Source organism: Amphibalanus amphitrite, unplaced genomic scaffold (genome assembly GCF_019059575.1).
Source record: "Amphibalanus amphitrite isolate SeventyFive unplaced genomic scaffold, NRLGWU_Aamphi_draft 000011F_arrow, whole genome shotgun sequence".
NCBI lineage: Eukaryota > Metazoa > Arthropoda > Thecostraca > Balanomorpha > Balanidae > Amphibalanus > Amphibalanus amphitrite.
In genome coordinates, this window is record NW_024881507.1 from 1,644,912 (window position 1) to 1,658,436 (window position 13,525).

The following is a 13,525-nucleotide window of genomic DNA, read 5'->3' on the forward strand; positions in this document are numbered from 1 at the left end:
GTGGGTGCTTCAGGTGTTATGGATACCACCATAGATAACATGAATCATGCTATCTATGATACCACGTTCACCATATGCGGGGTGTCAGCCACACAACATAAGTGACATCTCGGCAATTGAGTTTGCTGCACTCGATTTTACTCGCGTTCCCACCACACCGCAGTAGTATTGTATTGTTTGTTATGAAAGAAAGCTAGAGCACAAACATTCAGGTGGGAATGTTATTGATGTCGCACATTGTGTGCCGATAGATTAGTTAACTGCCTCACATTCTCACATTAGCCCGCGCCGGGCCGGTGGTTTGGACGCCCCCTGCGGTTTTTCGCATAAATCTAAAAAAGGCGACGCTCCGTGGTCACGTCACGTCAAGGGACCTCACGTCAGAAAAGCTAGAATTCTAGTCAAAGCTACACCGACTAAACGCTCGCCTTGAAACTTTCAGCGATTGATAACGGCGACAGTGACTATAGAATGTTTATCTCGGAATTTTGACATCGGTGACCTAAGGGCAATTTTGCGACCTCTCCGTAAGAAGGAAATGGGAGAAAATTGAAAGGCGTCTCTTTTGGACGAACGCAGTTCTAGACAGTAGACACTCAAACATCGGGATACAGGTAAAATCTACACACTCGATAGGAAACTAGCGCCTCTGACCCCTCCTTATGTCCCCTAGGTCATCTCATGAAAAGTCCTCAGCAGTTTTTTGGCAATAACATTTGATAGAGGCATACCAGAGCGATAAAAAGCACCTTAGGTATGCTCAGGTCGACGATACGGATTTACTGGTATGCAACATTGCCTTTTCCGGTCAGGTCGTGGCCTTGACCTGAGGTCAAATTTTCAAAATGACCTTTCAAGGTCAAATTATAGTCTGTTCGACGCTTCTAGACTTGAGGAACACGATGCTGGCAAAATAATGGCATACCTTTATTGAGTCTAAAGCTATTTCAGAAAATCTGTTTTCGTAAAAACGGATATTTTACGCGTTTTTTTTTTCCTCTGGAGACTAAACCGTTGGCCCTAGTTAAATTTCAGAGCTATTCCAGAAAGAGCGTTAAAAGGGTTATCTCTAATTTGATTTTCCGCGGTGCTGCATCGCTATTGGTTCCCAAGTTATGCGCCGGTTTTTCGAAAAATGTAACCCTCGCACATATAGGGGGTCGAACGGACCCCCTCGGTTTACGCGAATAACTCGCGCAAAAAGCGGCCGATCGCGACGAGATTTTCAATGCCCTCGAGTTAGTTAACTTTACATATAACCTGAAAATTTCATGAGCCTCACCCAAATGACCTTTGACCTGTGACCTATTTTCGAGACCATGTTTGGCCGGATTCGCGATTCGGCGTATGTTGGCCCACATTATTCGCGCGTATGTAGTCTTTTTGTCGTTTTAAACGTTCAAACATGTGAAATGATATCGGTCCCATCCCATGCATAATGGTTGGTGTCAAGATCACGTGAAGGTCAGGTCAGGTCATTGACCCGTGATGACCTTGGTTCACCTTTTCTAGCTTTACATGTTTCAATTCTCGTTTTTTAGCTGATTTCGAATTAAGAAACCATTTGAACATGTACTAAGTAGTTTTGGTGTCTTCGTAGCATGTAACGAAGCTGTCAGTGGTGGACGGTGGTTGGAAGTTGGCACCTATTATGAATACGCGGCCCGGCAGGACCCCTACTGGCTGACCTGACCTGACCTGACTTGACTCGATCTGACCTAAATGCATGAAGACATCATCGGTGATCAAAACTAACCTGAAATTTGTGATCAGGACCTCGAAAAAAAAATCCATACCAACCCAATTCTGACTGGTCCTAATTTTCCCGACCTTTGGGTTATTGACCTGACCTGGAAGTTCATCCAACGACTTAAGTTCATCCAATAAGGTATCGCCGGCTTCCACTCGTCACGGGCAATACGCTCGTTTTTTTCCACGAAGCTCTAGCTCGATCAGGGGCTGAACGGCAAGTGGGTCCAACGGACCTCTCCCCCCCCCCCCCCGGCCAGGCGCGATTGGCCCCGAACACCGGCCCGGAGCAGGTTTAAACTTGTGAAAGACAGCAACATTTTTTAGTCTTATTACTTATACGAACGAAACAACGAGCCACATAATATCAAACATTTGTTAATGCACACACTCATGTATCCATTTGAGTTGAACAACAGAACGGTGGCATGACTGACATGTTCTGGGTTTCCTCTTCGAGAGTTGTGAAATCTAAATCCCGAGCGCACAGATCAGTGAACATCATCTGAACGGCCTTGGTCATGACGGCTACGCTGCCGTGTACCACGTCCTGCCCGCACTCGTGGTGAAACGTCGCCTCGTTCAGAACGCCGGATCGGACGAATTGCTTCAACGGCTGACACTTGATTCGGGTAAATCCGGTCGATTCGGGAAGTGCTGAAGACCAGATAACCAGACCGGGAATCTGCAGCGCAACAACAGCTATCAGAAAAGCACACCGGTCCACCGCACTGCAAAATGCAAATTGCAGCGAACTGACGAGTTTACGATTTGTAACGAACGGCCCTCACGACACAAAATATTGCAGCCATGATGAACGCCTCCTGTCGACTGATTATTTCTTGTGACGACAGCTCTAGCAGCAGAGGAGGTTTGCATTCATGTTTCATGGTAAAGGTGTTGAGCGTAGTACCTACGTCATGCAGCTTTAAAGTCACGTTAGGATTTGAGCCTACCTTGCGCGCTGCGTCGTAGACGACGGCGTGCAGGGTGGGCACCTCAGCCGGGCCCGACCTGTGCACGTCGGTCACGATGTCGTTGATGGTCTCCTCATCCAGTTTCCATACGAGTCGGGTCAGTGAGGCTAGCCTGGCGAGGGCGGGCGCCGCGCGAGACACCTGCTGCCGCATCAGCTCAGCCATCTCCAGGCGCGGCGACAGCAACTGGTACCAGAGCGCCCCATTCACCAGCACCAGGTCGGGACAGTCGCGGTGGCCGCGCTCGCAGCTCACAGCGGCCGCCTCCAGCTCCGACACCATGGCCTCTGTCCAGAACGGCCGCCACTCGAAGCGCAGCGCCACGCCGGCGGCGGCGGCGGCGCGCGGACAGCAGTTCCACGGACACAGCTGACACCAGCGCTCCGGAGAGTTCGTCCAGTGGATGTGACGCTGCCAGGAGCCGTCCGGTTTGGTGGTCTCCGGCGGCGTGGGCGCGCCGAGCTCCTCTGCCAGCCGCTGGTACAGCAGCCGCATCCGGGAGTCGCCCAGCACGAGCAGCGAGGTGGGCCGGCGCCGGCGGCGGGCGCGCTGCTCCACACAGCGGCGCAGCAGCGCAGGCGTGAGCAGGGGCGCCACGCAGCCGCCGACGGCCGGCCACTCCTCCTCCTGTCGGTAGGAGACGGCGCCCAGCCGGTATACGCGGCGACAGCCGGCCTCAGGGGGCGCCGGCGGCCGCCGCAAGACACCGCCACGTCCTGCCAGCCAGAGAGGAGAAACACGGTGAAATTAGTCCTCTGGCCGGGACGGCTATGGTCAATTCGATCAGGCCTGCTAAAGAGCGGAATAGGTATCGCACGGGTGTGGGCAAGATTTCGGAGTCGGACTTGCCCGAACTCGTGGTAGCAATTGGAGTATGAAGTCATGCCGTTTCGGCTTTGACTCCGGCGGAGGCTAATTTCAATATTTTTAAATGCCAGTCAGTTCTGAATTGAATTTTGTGCATTTATTGGGAATCATTGTTGTTTGTATTTGATCAGAAAACAGTTTGATAATGTTGACAAATGCTTTTCCACGTAGTCCGAGAGTGAATGAGTTGAGTATATGATCAAAGTATATAGTAGAATATATGATCAACTCAAGAATTTCATATTACGGTAAGGCCACGATCTGACTGAAAAGAAAAAGATAGTATAGCATTTTAGTTTTTCCCATTGCCTGCCCAAAGTAAACTCATCAAATATGCGGGCATGGATGTGACGTTTGTTTATCACAATTTATTGCCACAAAAATTGCAGGTGACCTTTAACCCCGCGCCCTATTGGGGTCTGCCGAGCAACGCGCCCTGCTGGGGGGGGGGCAATTTGCCCCCTCCCCCTAAGATCTCGAGAACCACGCAACATAGCGACAAGCGACAAACGGTGTTGGATAGCCCCAACAGGGCTACCTTGTGACCCAATTTCATTGACCTAGGTCAAACCGATGACGTCACAGGTGAGGTCAAATGTCGAATTTTCACCGTTTACAGGCCTTTCAAGAAATGCATTGTAAAATCGAGTAAAATGCATTTCATTAAAAATCATCGAAGGGGAAATGTTCGTCAAACACATATTTTGCTAATTGAGGTCACTGATACCAGGTCAGGTCACAGAGGGGGCATTCCATGTCAACCGGGACAGCCAAAATCGGCCACCTCTGCGATTTTGTTCAAACTTGGTATACTTGTTGGCTATTGGGTGAAACCTCTGAGGGTCTAAGGATTTTGTCATATGCCCTCGGGCTACAGAGATACAAGCCGCTAAACTTCTGCTCTTTTAGCAGAATTGGACGTGTATTGCAATCTTGTAAGATCTATAGCTTCAACATTTTTGAAGCTATTAATTTCAATCAAACGGAAACGTGAACACGAGGAGTTATGCTAGTTAAATTTGGTAATTTTAACATTTTTTGGTGATTTTGAATTTATTTTATTTTGAATTAATTTCTTAAAATCTAATTTGTGAAAAATGGGTACCCTTCGATTTTGCTCAAATTTGGACATTATCTTCCACCACACGTAAGGCATACGTGCTGAGAAAATTAGAGTGGGCCAACGATAACTTTGGATGATATAGCAACAAGTTATGCAACGTAGCACGGGCGATGGAAGGGGCGGATTTCGCCAACCCCACCTGTTTTTCGCCAATAACTCACGCCATAACTATTATATTAACGTCAAACTTTCAGCATCTGTCCAGAATTGAATTGCAAATCCTCCTGTGCAAGCAATAGGTAAATCGGTCCACAACTTTTCTAGTAATAGCGGTGCTAAGTCAAACATCTTGCCGGAGCGGCGCGGCGGCCGGCGTCGGCCGTTGCCGCCTGAATGGTAGACTGTGCCGGCGCCGGACGGTTCCATCTTTGCACTGCGCTTCTTACCGCTGATTATGATCGATTAGTGTCAAATTTTGTGTGAAGGCTTAAAAATGTACAGGCAAACTAATGGTCATATAAATACGAAAACCAACTGGTAAAAATTGAATTATTAGGGTGCAAACACAATCTGTGACTGAAACGTTTCCCGCGTCGGCCGATCCCCGCGCCTTTGCCGGCGACATCTTACTCTTAGCAGGCCACTAACTGCCAAATTTATGGTTAGATTATCTAAAGATTCCCATAACACTACAAATGTCGTAAAAAGGAAGAAATAGGAAAATCGGCCAGTAACTCATAGAGCTATGGGCGTATAAACGCAAAATAGTCACCATAGCAAATTTCATCACGATTAACCTCATTTGATCTTGAAGATATTGATCTAGGGCCATGAAATTGGCACACGATAAAGTTCCCCACCGCCCCACCTACAATTCAAATTCCGTTTTTTATACCTTTTTTGGCTAAACCGGGCCTTTCTCCCCTAGCGCTGGGAGAGTCAGGCGTATTTCCTTTTTGCAACCAAAGAGAGGCGCTGCCCGGAGAATGCCCAATTGCATCATTAAAAAAACTGGCTTACATCTCCGCGATGACCAGCTATCTCCGTGGCTTAGTAGTTAGTGTGCCGAGTGTACCCACCTCGTAACCTAAAGGTGGCTGGCTCGTGGCCGGTTAGCCTCAAGTGTTTAAACACGCATTCGTTTTTTAAGTAGCATCTGGCCAGCCGGCAAATGTCGTGAGGGCTAATGTTCGTATCTAAGTAGCATTTGGCCAGTCGGCAACTGCCGTGAGGGCTGTACATATTTACGCATGTTAGATTAGGTCAGGTCACGTCAGGTCAGGCTAGGTTTGCTTTGGTTTGGGGCAGAAAGAAGCATCTCCGGGTAGCGCCTCTCCTTGGTTGCTAAAACGAAACTCGCGAGTGCCAGACATTCCGAAGTCCAAAAGGCAGTTACGTAGACGTCGGCCCATTCTGGATTTTTTTATATGATGTAGCTTATGTATGGGAGGATGAAATATGTAAAAATCAGCAAAATCGAAGGGTACCCATTTTTCAGAAAATCAAAATTTATTTTTTGAATTTTAATTTAGTTCATTAATTAGCTAATTATGTCAATATTGTTATCCTCAAATTAAAGCCTGATCTATTCCCTCCATTTCACACTTTGCCTCATGGTGATATGTCTAAAACTTCAATGGTTATGACGCTTTAACCCTCGCCGGCCGAGGGGGGGGGCGGGTGCCGCCCCCCCCCATAGGGTTTTTTCGCGATTGCTCCGAACACGCTGGCGATAGAGAGCTGAAACTTGGCATACCTGACCTTTGATCCAAGCCGGATCTTTTGACACCAACCGCATTTTTGGGTCAGGTCAGGTCACTGACCTATGACGTCATAAGTGAACCTCTGCACGGTATTCAGATGTCGCAACTTCGCAACGCCCTCACTGCCAGAGGAGATGTCACAGGGAAATGAAACTTGCAGGATCTAGTATCCATTATGAGTCCCACAACTTGTATATCTCGGATTTTTCCTAAAGGTCATATGAGGTCAGGTCATTTTCGTGACCTCACCATTATAAGTCAATGGGGAAAAATTCAAACTGCTATTCTGGCGCCGGGAACGATCTCCAACTATCTCAAGCACACAGAATCGTGATTTGATGCACTCCTTGCAAGGTTAGATGCGTCACTTTTGCAATGTTGACCTTGCGTGACGTCATTTATGACGTCATCAAGGTCAAATTAGTTTTTCGTCAATAACTCTTGATCAAGTTGAGCTAGCGAGTCGAAAAAGGCACCAATGGACTCAGGAAGGCCTGCCGAATCGAATGATATGCGACATGACCTCTTTCGACCAACTTCGTGACCTGGGGGTGCTGACCTGACCTTGACCTGAGGTCAACACCCCAAGTTGACCTGACCCGGACAAAAAGTATATCATTCGACGCGCCTGAGCGAGGCGAACACGATGCTGCCAAAATCGGCGCTCTGCGGTCGTTTTTTGCGAAAATATTCACCAAAAACTGAACCGTACCCTGGGGCACTTGACCTGACCTCAGAGGTCACCGGTTGACCTAGGACCTTAAAATCGGGTACCAATCTCTGCGTCTCGTAACGGCGCACACGCTCGTTTTTTCCGCGACGCGCTAGCTCCACCAGGGGCGAAACGGCGAGGGGGGGTCGTACCCGCCCCCCCCCCCTCGGCCGGCGCGTATGTAGAAAACCAATAGGTCCGGCGAGGGTTAACCCTATTCCTGGCGGGGGGGCCTCAGGAGCCCCCCCCCCCCTGAGGTTTTTTGGTTATTTCTCCCAAACGCGTTGATCTAGGAAGCTCAAATTTTCTGACTTTTCCTAAAAGGCTTCTACGCAACATGTCTGAAAATTTTGAGTTGATCTGACCTCAGGTCAGGTCACCAGAGGCGGTTTGGTGACCCTACCTCAGAAAAGTTTGCAATCACGCCAGAGCTAGAGTTTTTGACCGATCAATTTCTTCTCTTCAGGCTTTAGTTAGGGTACCAGTATGTGCAATTTGTATATCTCGGAATTTTGATATCGGTGACCTAAGGTCAGGTCAGTTTCGCGACCTCCCCATTATAAGTCAATGGGGGAAAAATCAACTCCCTGTTTTTACCACTAAAACGGGTCGGAATGGCCCCATATACCATACATGACTTCATATACGATCAACCTTCACTACCTTGAGGTCTGTTTTGCTGTTGGGCAGCTGTGAGGTCATGTGACGTCATCAAAGGTCACCAAAGGTTTTTGGCCAATAACTCCGTACAGGAACAAGATACAGACGCGTGGATGGTCTCATTGTGTTCAGCTCGTCAAGACGCATCGAATGATATACATGATGACCTCGAGGTCACGTGACCTGAGGTCAACCTTTGACCTTGACCTTTCGAGGTCAACATATATATCATTCGATGCGGATTGACGAGAGGATCACGATGATGCCCTTAGTTTGTTCCTATCTTGACTAATTCGAAAGTTATTCGAGAAAAACTCTCCATATCTAGCGCCGCCATTTTGACTTTTTCGACCCCTGTGACGTCATCTTTGACCTGACCTGAAAATGACCTTAGTAAAAATTGTAGACCTTGTCCATGCGTATCCGATGCCGTTTACCGCTTGTCGCTATCTTGCTTCGTTCTCGAGATCTCAGGGGGGGGGGCCGAATCGGCCCCCCCCCCCCGCCAGTTTCTTGTCCCGGCGGAGCCCGCCAGGAATAGGGTTAAAGATGATAATGTGCCTTGCCTAGGTCAATGTTTGATGACGTGTATCTCGGAAACGTGACGTCATATCTTGACAAAAACATGTCTCCTTTCTTTTCACATATAGATGAGTAGTTTCACAAAGTTTCGCAAAAATCGGAGGAGGTGAGGTTCAAAATGGCCATTTTTTGTCTCACTTGACGTGGAATGCCCCAGAGGTCAGGTCACTGAGGGTCACAATATGAAAATATCATGTGATGCATGTTTTATGGTCCATTTTATATGCCAAATGCGATTATGTGGGTCAGGCAGCCTTTGGGGTCAGTTTAGATTATGCTCTGGTCAAGGTCAGGTCAAATTAGGTCAAATTTTAAAGTTGATATTTTTGCTTAAAATGGGTATCGATTCGATGCAGCTCGTCACGGGGAGTTCAATGGTGGACTTTGTTTTGCGCTACGTGGTGTAAAATTGCTGAAAATTGATTTAAAAAATTTGACGTCATCAATTTTGAATAGTTTTTTCGCTATAACTTGACCAAAAAAAAAAGAGAGATATCGATCTAAAATTTAGTATGTATATAGAAGAGCACAGGGACTATCACGTTTATTCCGGTTTTTTTCGAAATTCGGAAAAATGTTGCATGAAATTCGGATGCAGCGCCATGTGGCGTGATATGTGACTGTTCACTTTGTGCTTGGCTGTCGGTTTAGTCTCGACTCAGGTGTGGTCACAAATACACGGCCCGAGCTGGGCCAACAGAAGAAGTGAAAGTGATTTGGTGATTCAGTTTTTGGGCCCACTCCGGACTCGGGATCGATTACCGGGTGGGATGACGGAGCCGCGCCGTCTACGGTCCGGCGCGGCGATGGCCGAGTCGGGGGCCGGGACGGAGCCGGACGCCGCCGCCGTCGACATTGACCGGCTGGTGGACGCCGTCGTCGCCCGTTTGACGGCGGCAGGCGTCGGGGCGGAGGCGGCTGCTCCAGTCGTTAAGGAGGAGGAGCCGGAGGTGGTAGAAGATGCGCCTACTTCTCCGTCGCGGGCACAGCGGCAGCTGTGGCTGGCGGAGCTCCGCCGACAGCTCGATGTTCCCGCCGCGACGTTCGGCACCCGCGAGCAGGAGGAGGTCAGAGGTCTCCTGATCATCGGGGAAGGCGGCGGCCCGCCCCCGGACCATTCCCACTGGTTCTGGGGCCGTGTGCGGCTCTTCCTGATTGTCGCCCACGAAGGCTGGGGAGCGGCCGTGCGCGACGCTCGGTCGTCCGACATGGAGCGGCTGGGTATTCACCTGAGCCGAGATGTCGTCCAGCCGCCGGCCGCCGCGCGGCCTCAGCCGCCCCCGCCGCCGCCGCCGGCCTCTGCACCGGCCTCCAGGTGGCGTGGGCGGCCGTCCCGTCCGTCCGGCCTGCGAGTGCCGCCATGGATTACCTACTACCTGGATCGGCAACTCCGCGGAATTCCCATTGTATTGCGCGACCGCCCGAAAGTGCTGCCACCTATCGAGCAGACTGATCCCTGCTAAGGACAGCCCGCCGCCGCCGCTCAGTCAGACAGCGGCCGATACCAGCGAAGTCCGAAAATGACCGGCAAGTTACATGGCCTAAACCAGCCCCGGCTAAGTTTGGCATAGGCCAACAGTGTCGGGTTCCGGAAGAACGGTCCAGAGCGGTTCCGTAGACTATGTATCGTTTTGGAAAGAATGGTGTGGTGGGTCGTTTACCGAGCGCGACTGGCCGATTTTACCTCAGCACGTCGTATTGTTAGCTCTCATGGCCAGGCCAGGCGCCTTCTGCCAGCTGCCTGAAAATACCTTCGATCAAACGACTTTGTCTATCACTCGGGTTGCCCCTGATCAAAATAAATTTTGTGGTCACAAACATCGAGGAGTTGCCGATCCAGGTTCTACTTCATCCATGGTGCCGCCCAGGGGCGCCGCGCCGCCGGCCGCGTCGCGACGTTAGAATTCGGACGGCGCTGCGGGCGGTGGGGACGACGGTCTCGGCTCCCCTCTCCGGTCTCCTGCCGCCCGCAGACTCTCCAGCTCTGCCCACTGCTGAGGGGTGTTCACGGGCACCGCACACTGCTGCGTGCGGTGTGTGCGGTACGTCCAGCAGGCGTGGGGGTAGGGGATGGGTAGGCGGCTCTGACGTCACGGCTGCGTGCGGTGGACGGTCCGCTGTGGCCAGTCCCGACCGGCCACAGCGGTCGCTGTGTGCGGTGACGCAAGGCTGACGTAGGGACGCAGTGGGCGGAGCTTGGAGGCTGTGTGCGGTCCGACCGCACACAGGGTCCGTGAACAGCCCTCTGGAGAGAGTACCTCGGCTGCCCTGCTGGAGTGTGGCGCCGCGGCCACAGATGGCGCTGCTGGTGGAGGTTCGTGCGGCGTCGACCTGGGGCTGCTGCCGCCGTCGTCGCCGTTGTTGCTGGTGCCGCCGCTGCCGCCGCCGCTGCCGCCGCCGCTGCCGCCGCTGCCGCCGACGCCGCTGCCGCCGCCGCCGCCGCTGCCGGCGCCGCTGCCGGCGGAGCGGTTTCTGGCGGCGGGGGGCGCTGGCTGTGCCCTCGGGGCGCTGCTGGGGCTCCTTGAGCGGGCGGCTCCTCAGAGTGGTGGTGGGTCGGCTCCGTCTGCGCGGGCCGACCGGGGTGCGGCGTGGGCGGCGTCGCCGTTTTCCGGCGACGGGCGGCGCCGCGTGTCGAGTGGGGCCAGAGTGCGGCCGCCGGTGTCGGTGCAAGTGAGGCCAGACTATTACGTGCGCCATCATCGGGTACACAGTGTTCTGGCTCGAGGCCTCAAGTTACGAGTGCCTTCTGTGGTGCCGCCGATCTGGCGGGCGACTCCTCGGTCTGCGCTGATGGACGCGGCGATGCATTCGTTTGTGTCTGCGGGGGTTTTGCGGCCGGGGAACCCGCTGGCTTGCTACCGTCTTTTCCCGGTTGCGAAATCTGAGTCGGTTGCGCGTTTGGTTTACGATCTGTCTGATTTGACTCCACTATTGTCGGCCCGTCCATGCAATTTGCCTTCTATTGACAGACCGTTAGATTTATCGTCTCAGGGTTTTGTATGGGCGATTAAGATTGATTTGCGCGATGGCTTTTACCATATTCCGTTATATCCGAGCACGCAACGTAACTTTGGGGTATTATATGATAATCATACATATTTGTTTACGAGATTGCCGATGGGTTATAAACATGCGCCTGCTGAGATGCAGCATTTTTCTTGTGTCACTGTTAAACTGGTGGAGGAGCGTTTTCCTGGTGTTCGCGGCGTTGTGTATTTAGATGATTTTCTGTTTCTTGCTCGGGACTCTGCATCCCTCGGTGGTATTGTTCGGTTTTTGACGGATGTGGGCTTATGCATTAATTTTGAGAAATCTATATTGTCACCGGTGTCGAGCATTGTATTTTTGGGGGTTGAGCTGAATTTGCGCGAGAGTTCGGCGCGGGTGCGACGCGATGTTTTGCTACCCCTTCGTACGGCGGTAGCTGAGTGCTGTCCGTCTTGGCCGTCGACGGTGCGACATCGTCTGGCGGGTTATGTTAATTTTGTAAGGCCTCTATTTAAGCTGCCTCTCGAGGTTGTGGCGGCGGTCAGGGACGGAGACTGTGCCGCGTGCGCTGCCATTGTGCCGTATTTGGCCGATGATGTGGTTTGGCGGTGGCAAGATCGATGTGCGTGGTCCGAGGCGCATGACCGTTCGGTTTTTGTCGACGCCACTCCGTTTTGTATTGGTATCGTGCGCCCGGGCTGCGCCCCAATTTCGGCGAGATTTCGGTTCGCCCTTCCGATTTATGTTGCGGAATATGTAGCGGCTTTGGTGGCGGTTTATTTGATGTGCGCGGGCACTGCTCCGTTTACAGTGCATACGGATAATTTAGGTGTTAGATATAATTTAGACAAAGGAAGGTGTCCTAGGCCGTGGCTTCCTATTTTATTACTTTTGTTCTCTAGGCGTAATTTTTCAGTTCGTTATATCGCTTCCAGTAGTAACCCCGCCGATGCGCCGTCACGTGACCTCGGCCTGTGACCTGGCGCGATCAGCCGATCGCTGTCCGCCAATGAGAGGCATTCGCGCCAAAGGGGTGACCAATCGGATGCAGCGCCATGTGGCGTGATATGTGACTGTTCACTTTGTGCTTGGCTGTCGGTTTAGTAAAGTGGAATCAGATTTTTTGCGTTTTTTTTTCTTAAAAAAAATGAATTTTTGGGGGTCAAAATCCAAAAATTTTGAAAATCCGAGATAGCAGTTTTGCAGCGCCGCCTTTTGTCTACATGACCATATAAAGAACTTTGAAATTGTTTGGTAACTGTAGCTTTTGTGAGCGTTTCAAGATTTCATGTTTTTTGCTCATTTTTGCTCGAACATGACCTCATCACCTCAGTATGACCTCAATAACTCCTGACCTAAGGTGGCCTTAGACTTGAAAAGGTGTCAAACTAATGCCCGAGAAGGTACTGAAAATTTGGCGGCGCTGCGCGCCGCCTTTTTCTTGCTATTTAGGAAAAACCACGGGGGGGGGCAAATTGGCCCCCCAGCGGGGCGAGGGTTACTGACGTTTCATGGCACCAGGGCCGATAATGGGCCAATTAGCGAGTAAGATGCCGGCTCACCTGGCAGTTTTCCGACGAGCAGAGTCAACGGCACGGTCAGACATAGCGCCAATAAATTCCGTCTGGACGGCAGCGATTTTCTCACAGTGTTGAACGGCCAGGCCGCGGCCATCCCGGGACGGCACCGGGCCGCTCGTCACTTCCCGACGGTCCCGCTGCCAATGACGGGGTCAGGTGTTGCCACTCTGCCGGAGCATCCCGGTGCTCTGCCGTGTAAACAGGCACTCGGGACTGGCCCTGCTGGCTGCAGGCTACCCTTGAGACTGTGCAGCGGTCATACCTGCCCGCCATTTCCAGAGGGTGTCGACCCGTGGCGACCATGCGATTCGAGCAGCGAGATGCATAGTTTGATAATGTGTTTGTCGGACTAGGCCTCGGACAAAAACATTATGCCATCTGAATGGTATTGTGTGATCTCGCTTGAATTCATATGCATGATTGGATTGCGCGAGGTGCCAAGCCGTACTCGTATTCTGGCAAATCACCTCTCTGGCTCATTTTTTTTTTTTTCGAAAGCGCCTGTAGCGCATAAACGCCGCCCTTATTTTATCATTGCACAGAGTCGTAGGGCTAACAAGCGGCTTGCAGAAATGACAGGACAT

The 13,525-nt window shown here is 51.5% G+C and overlaps 2 protein-coding genes across 2 annotated transcripts in view; one reads left to right on the forward strand and one right to left on the reverse strand.

Annotated features, from left to right (window-relative positions):
• LOC122382381 (isobutyryl-CoA dehydrogenase, mitochondrial-like) overlaps positions 1-13,525 on the forward strand; it is a 34,352-nt gene that overhangs the window by 10,317 nt on the left and 10,510 nt on the right. The gene's annotated exons all lie outside the window — the stretch shown is intronic.
• Positions 4-13,185, reverse strand: LOC122382373. The gene is made up of 3 exons (XM_043367611.1): positions 12,924-13,185; positions 2,706-3,442; positions 4-2,434 (listed from the first exon to the last, which is right to left on the reverse strand). Exons 1-3 carry the CDS (start codon positions 13,033-13,035, stop codon positions 2,141-2,143), a joined length of 1,143 nt encoding a protein of 380 aa, XP_043223546.1. The 5' UTR covers positions 13,036-13,185; the 3' UTR covers positions 4-2,140.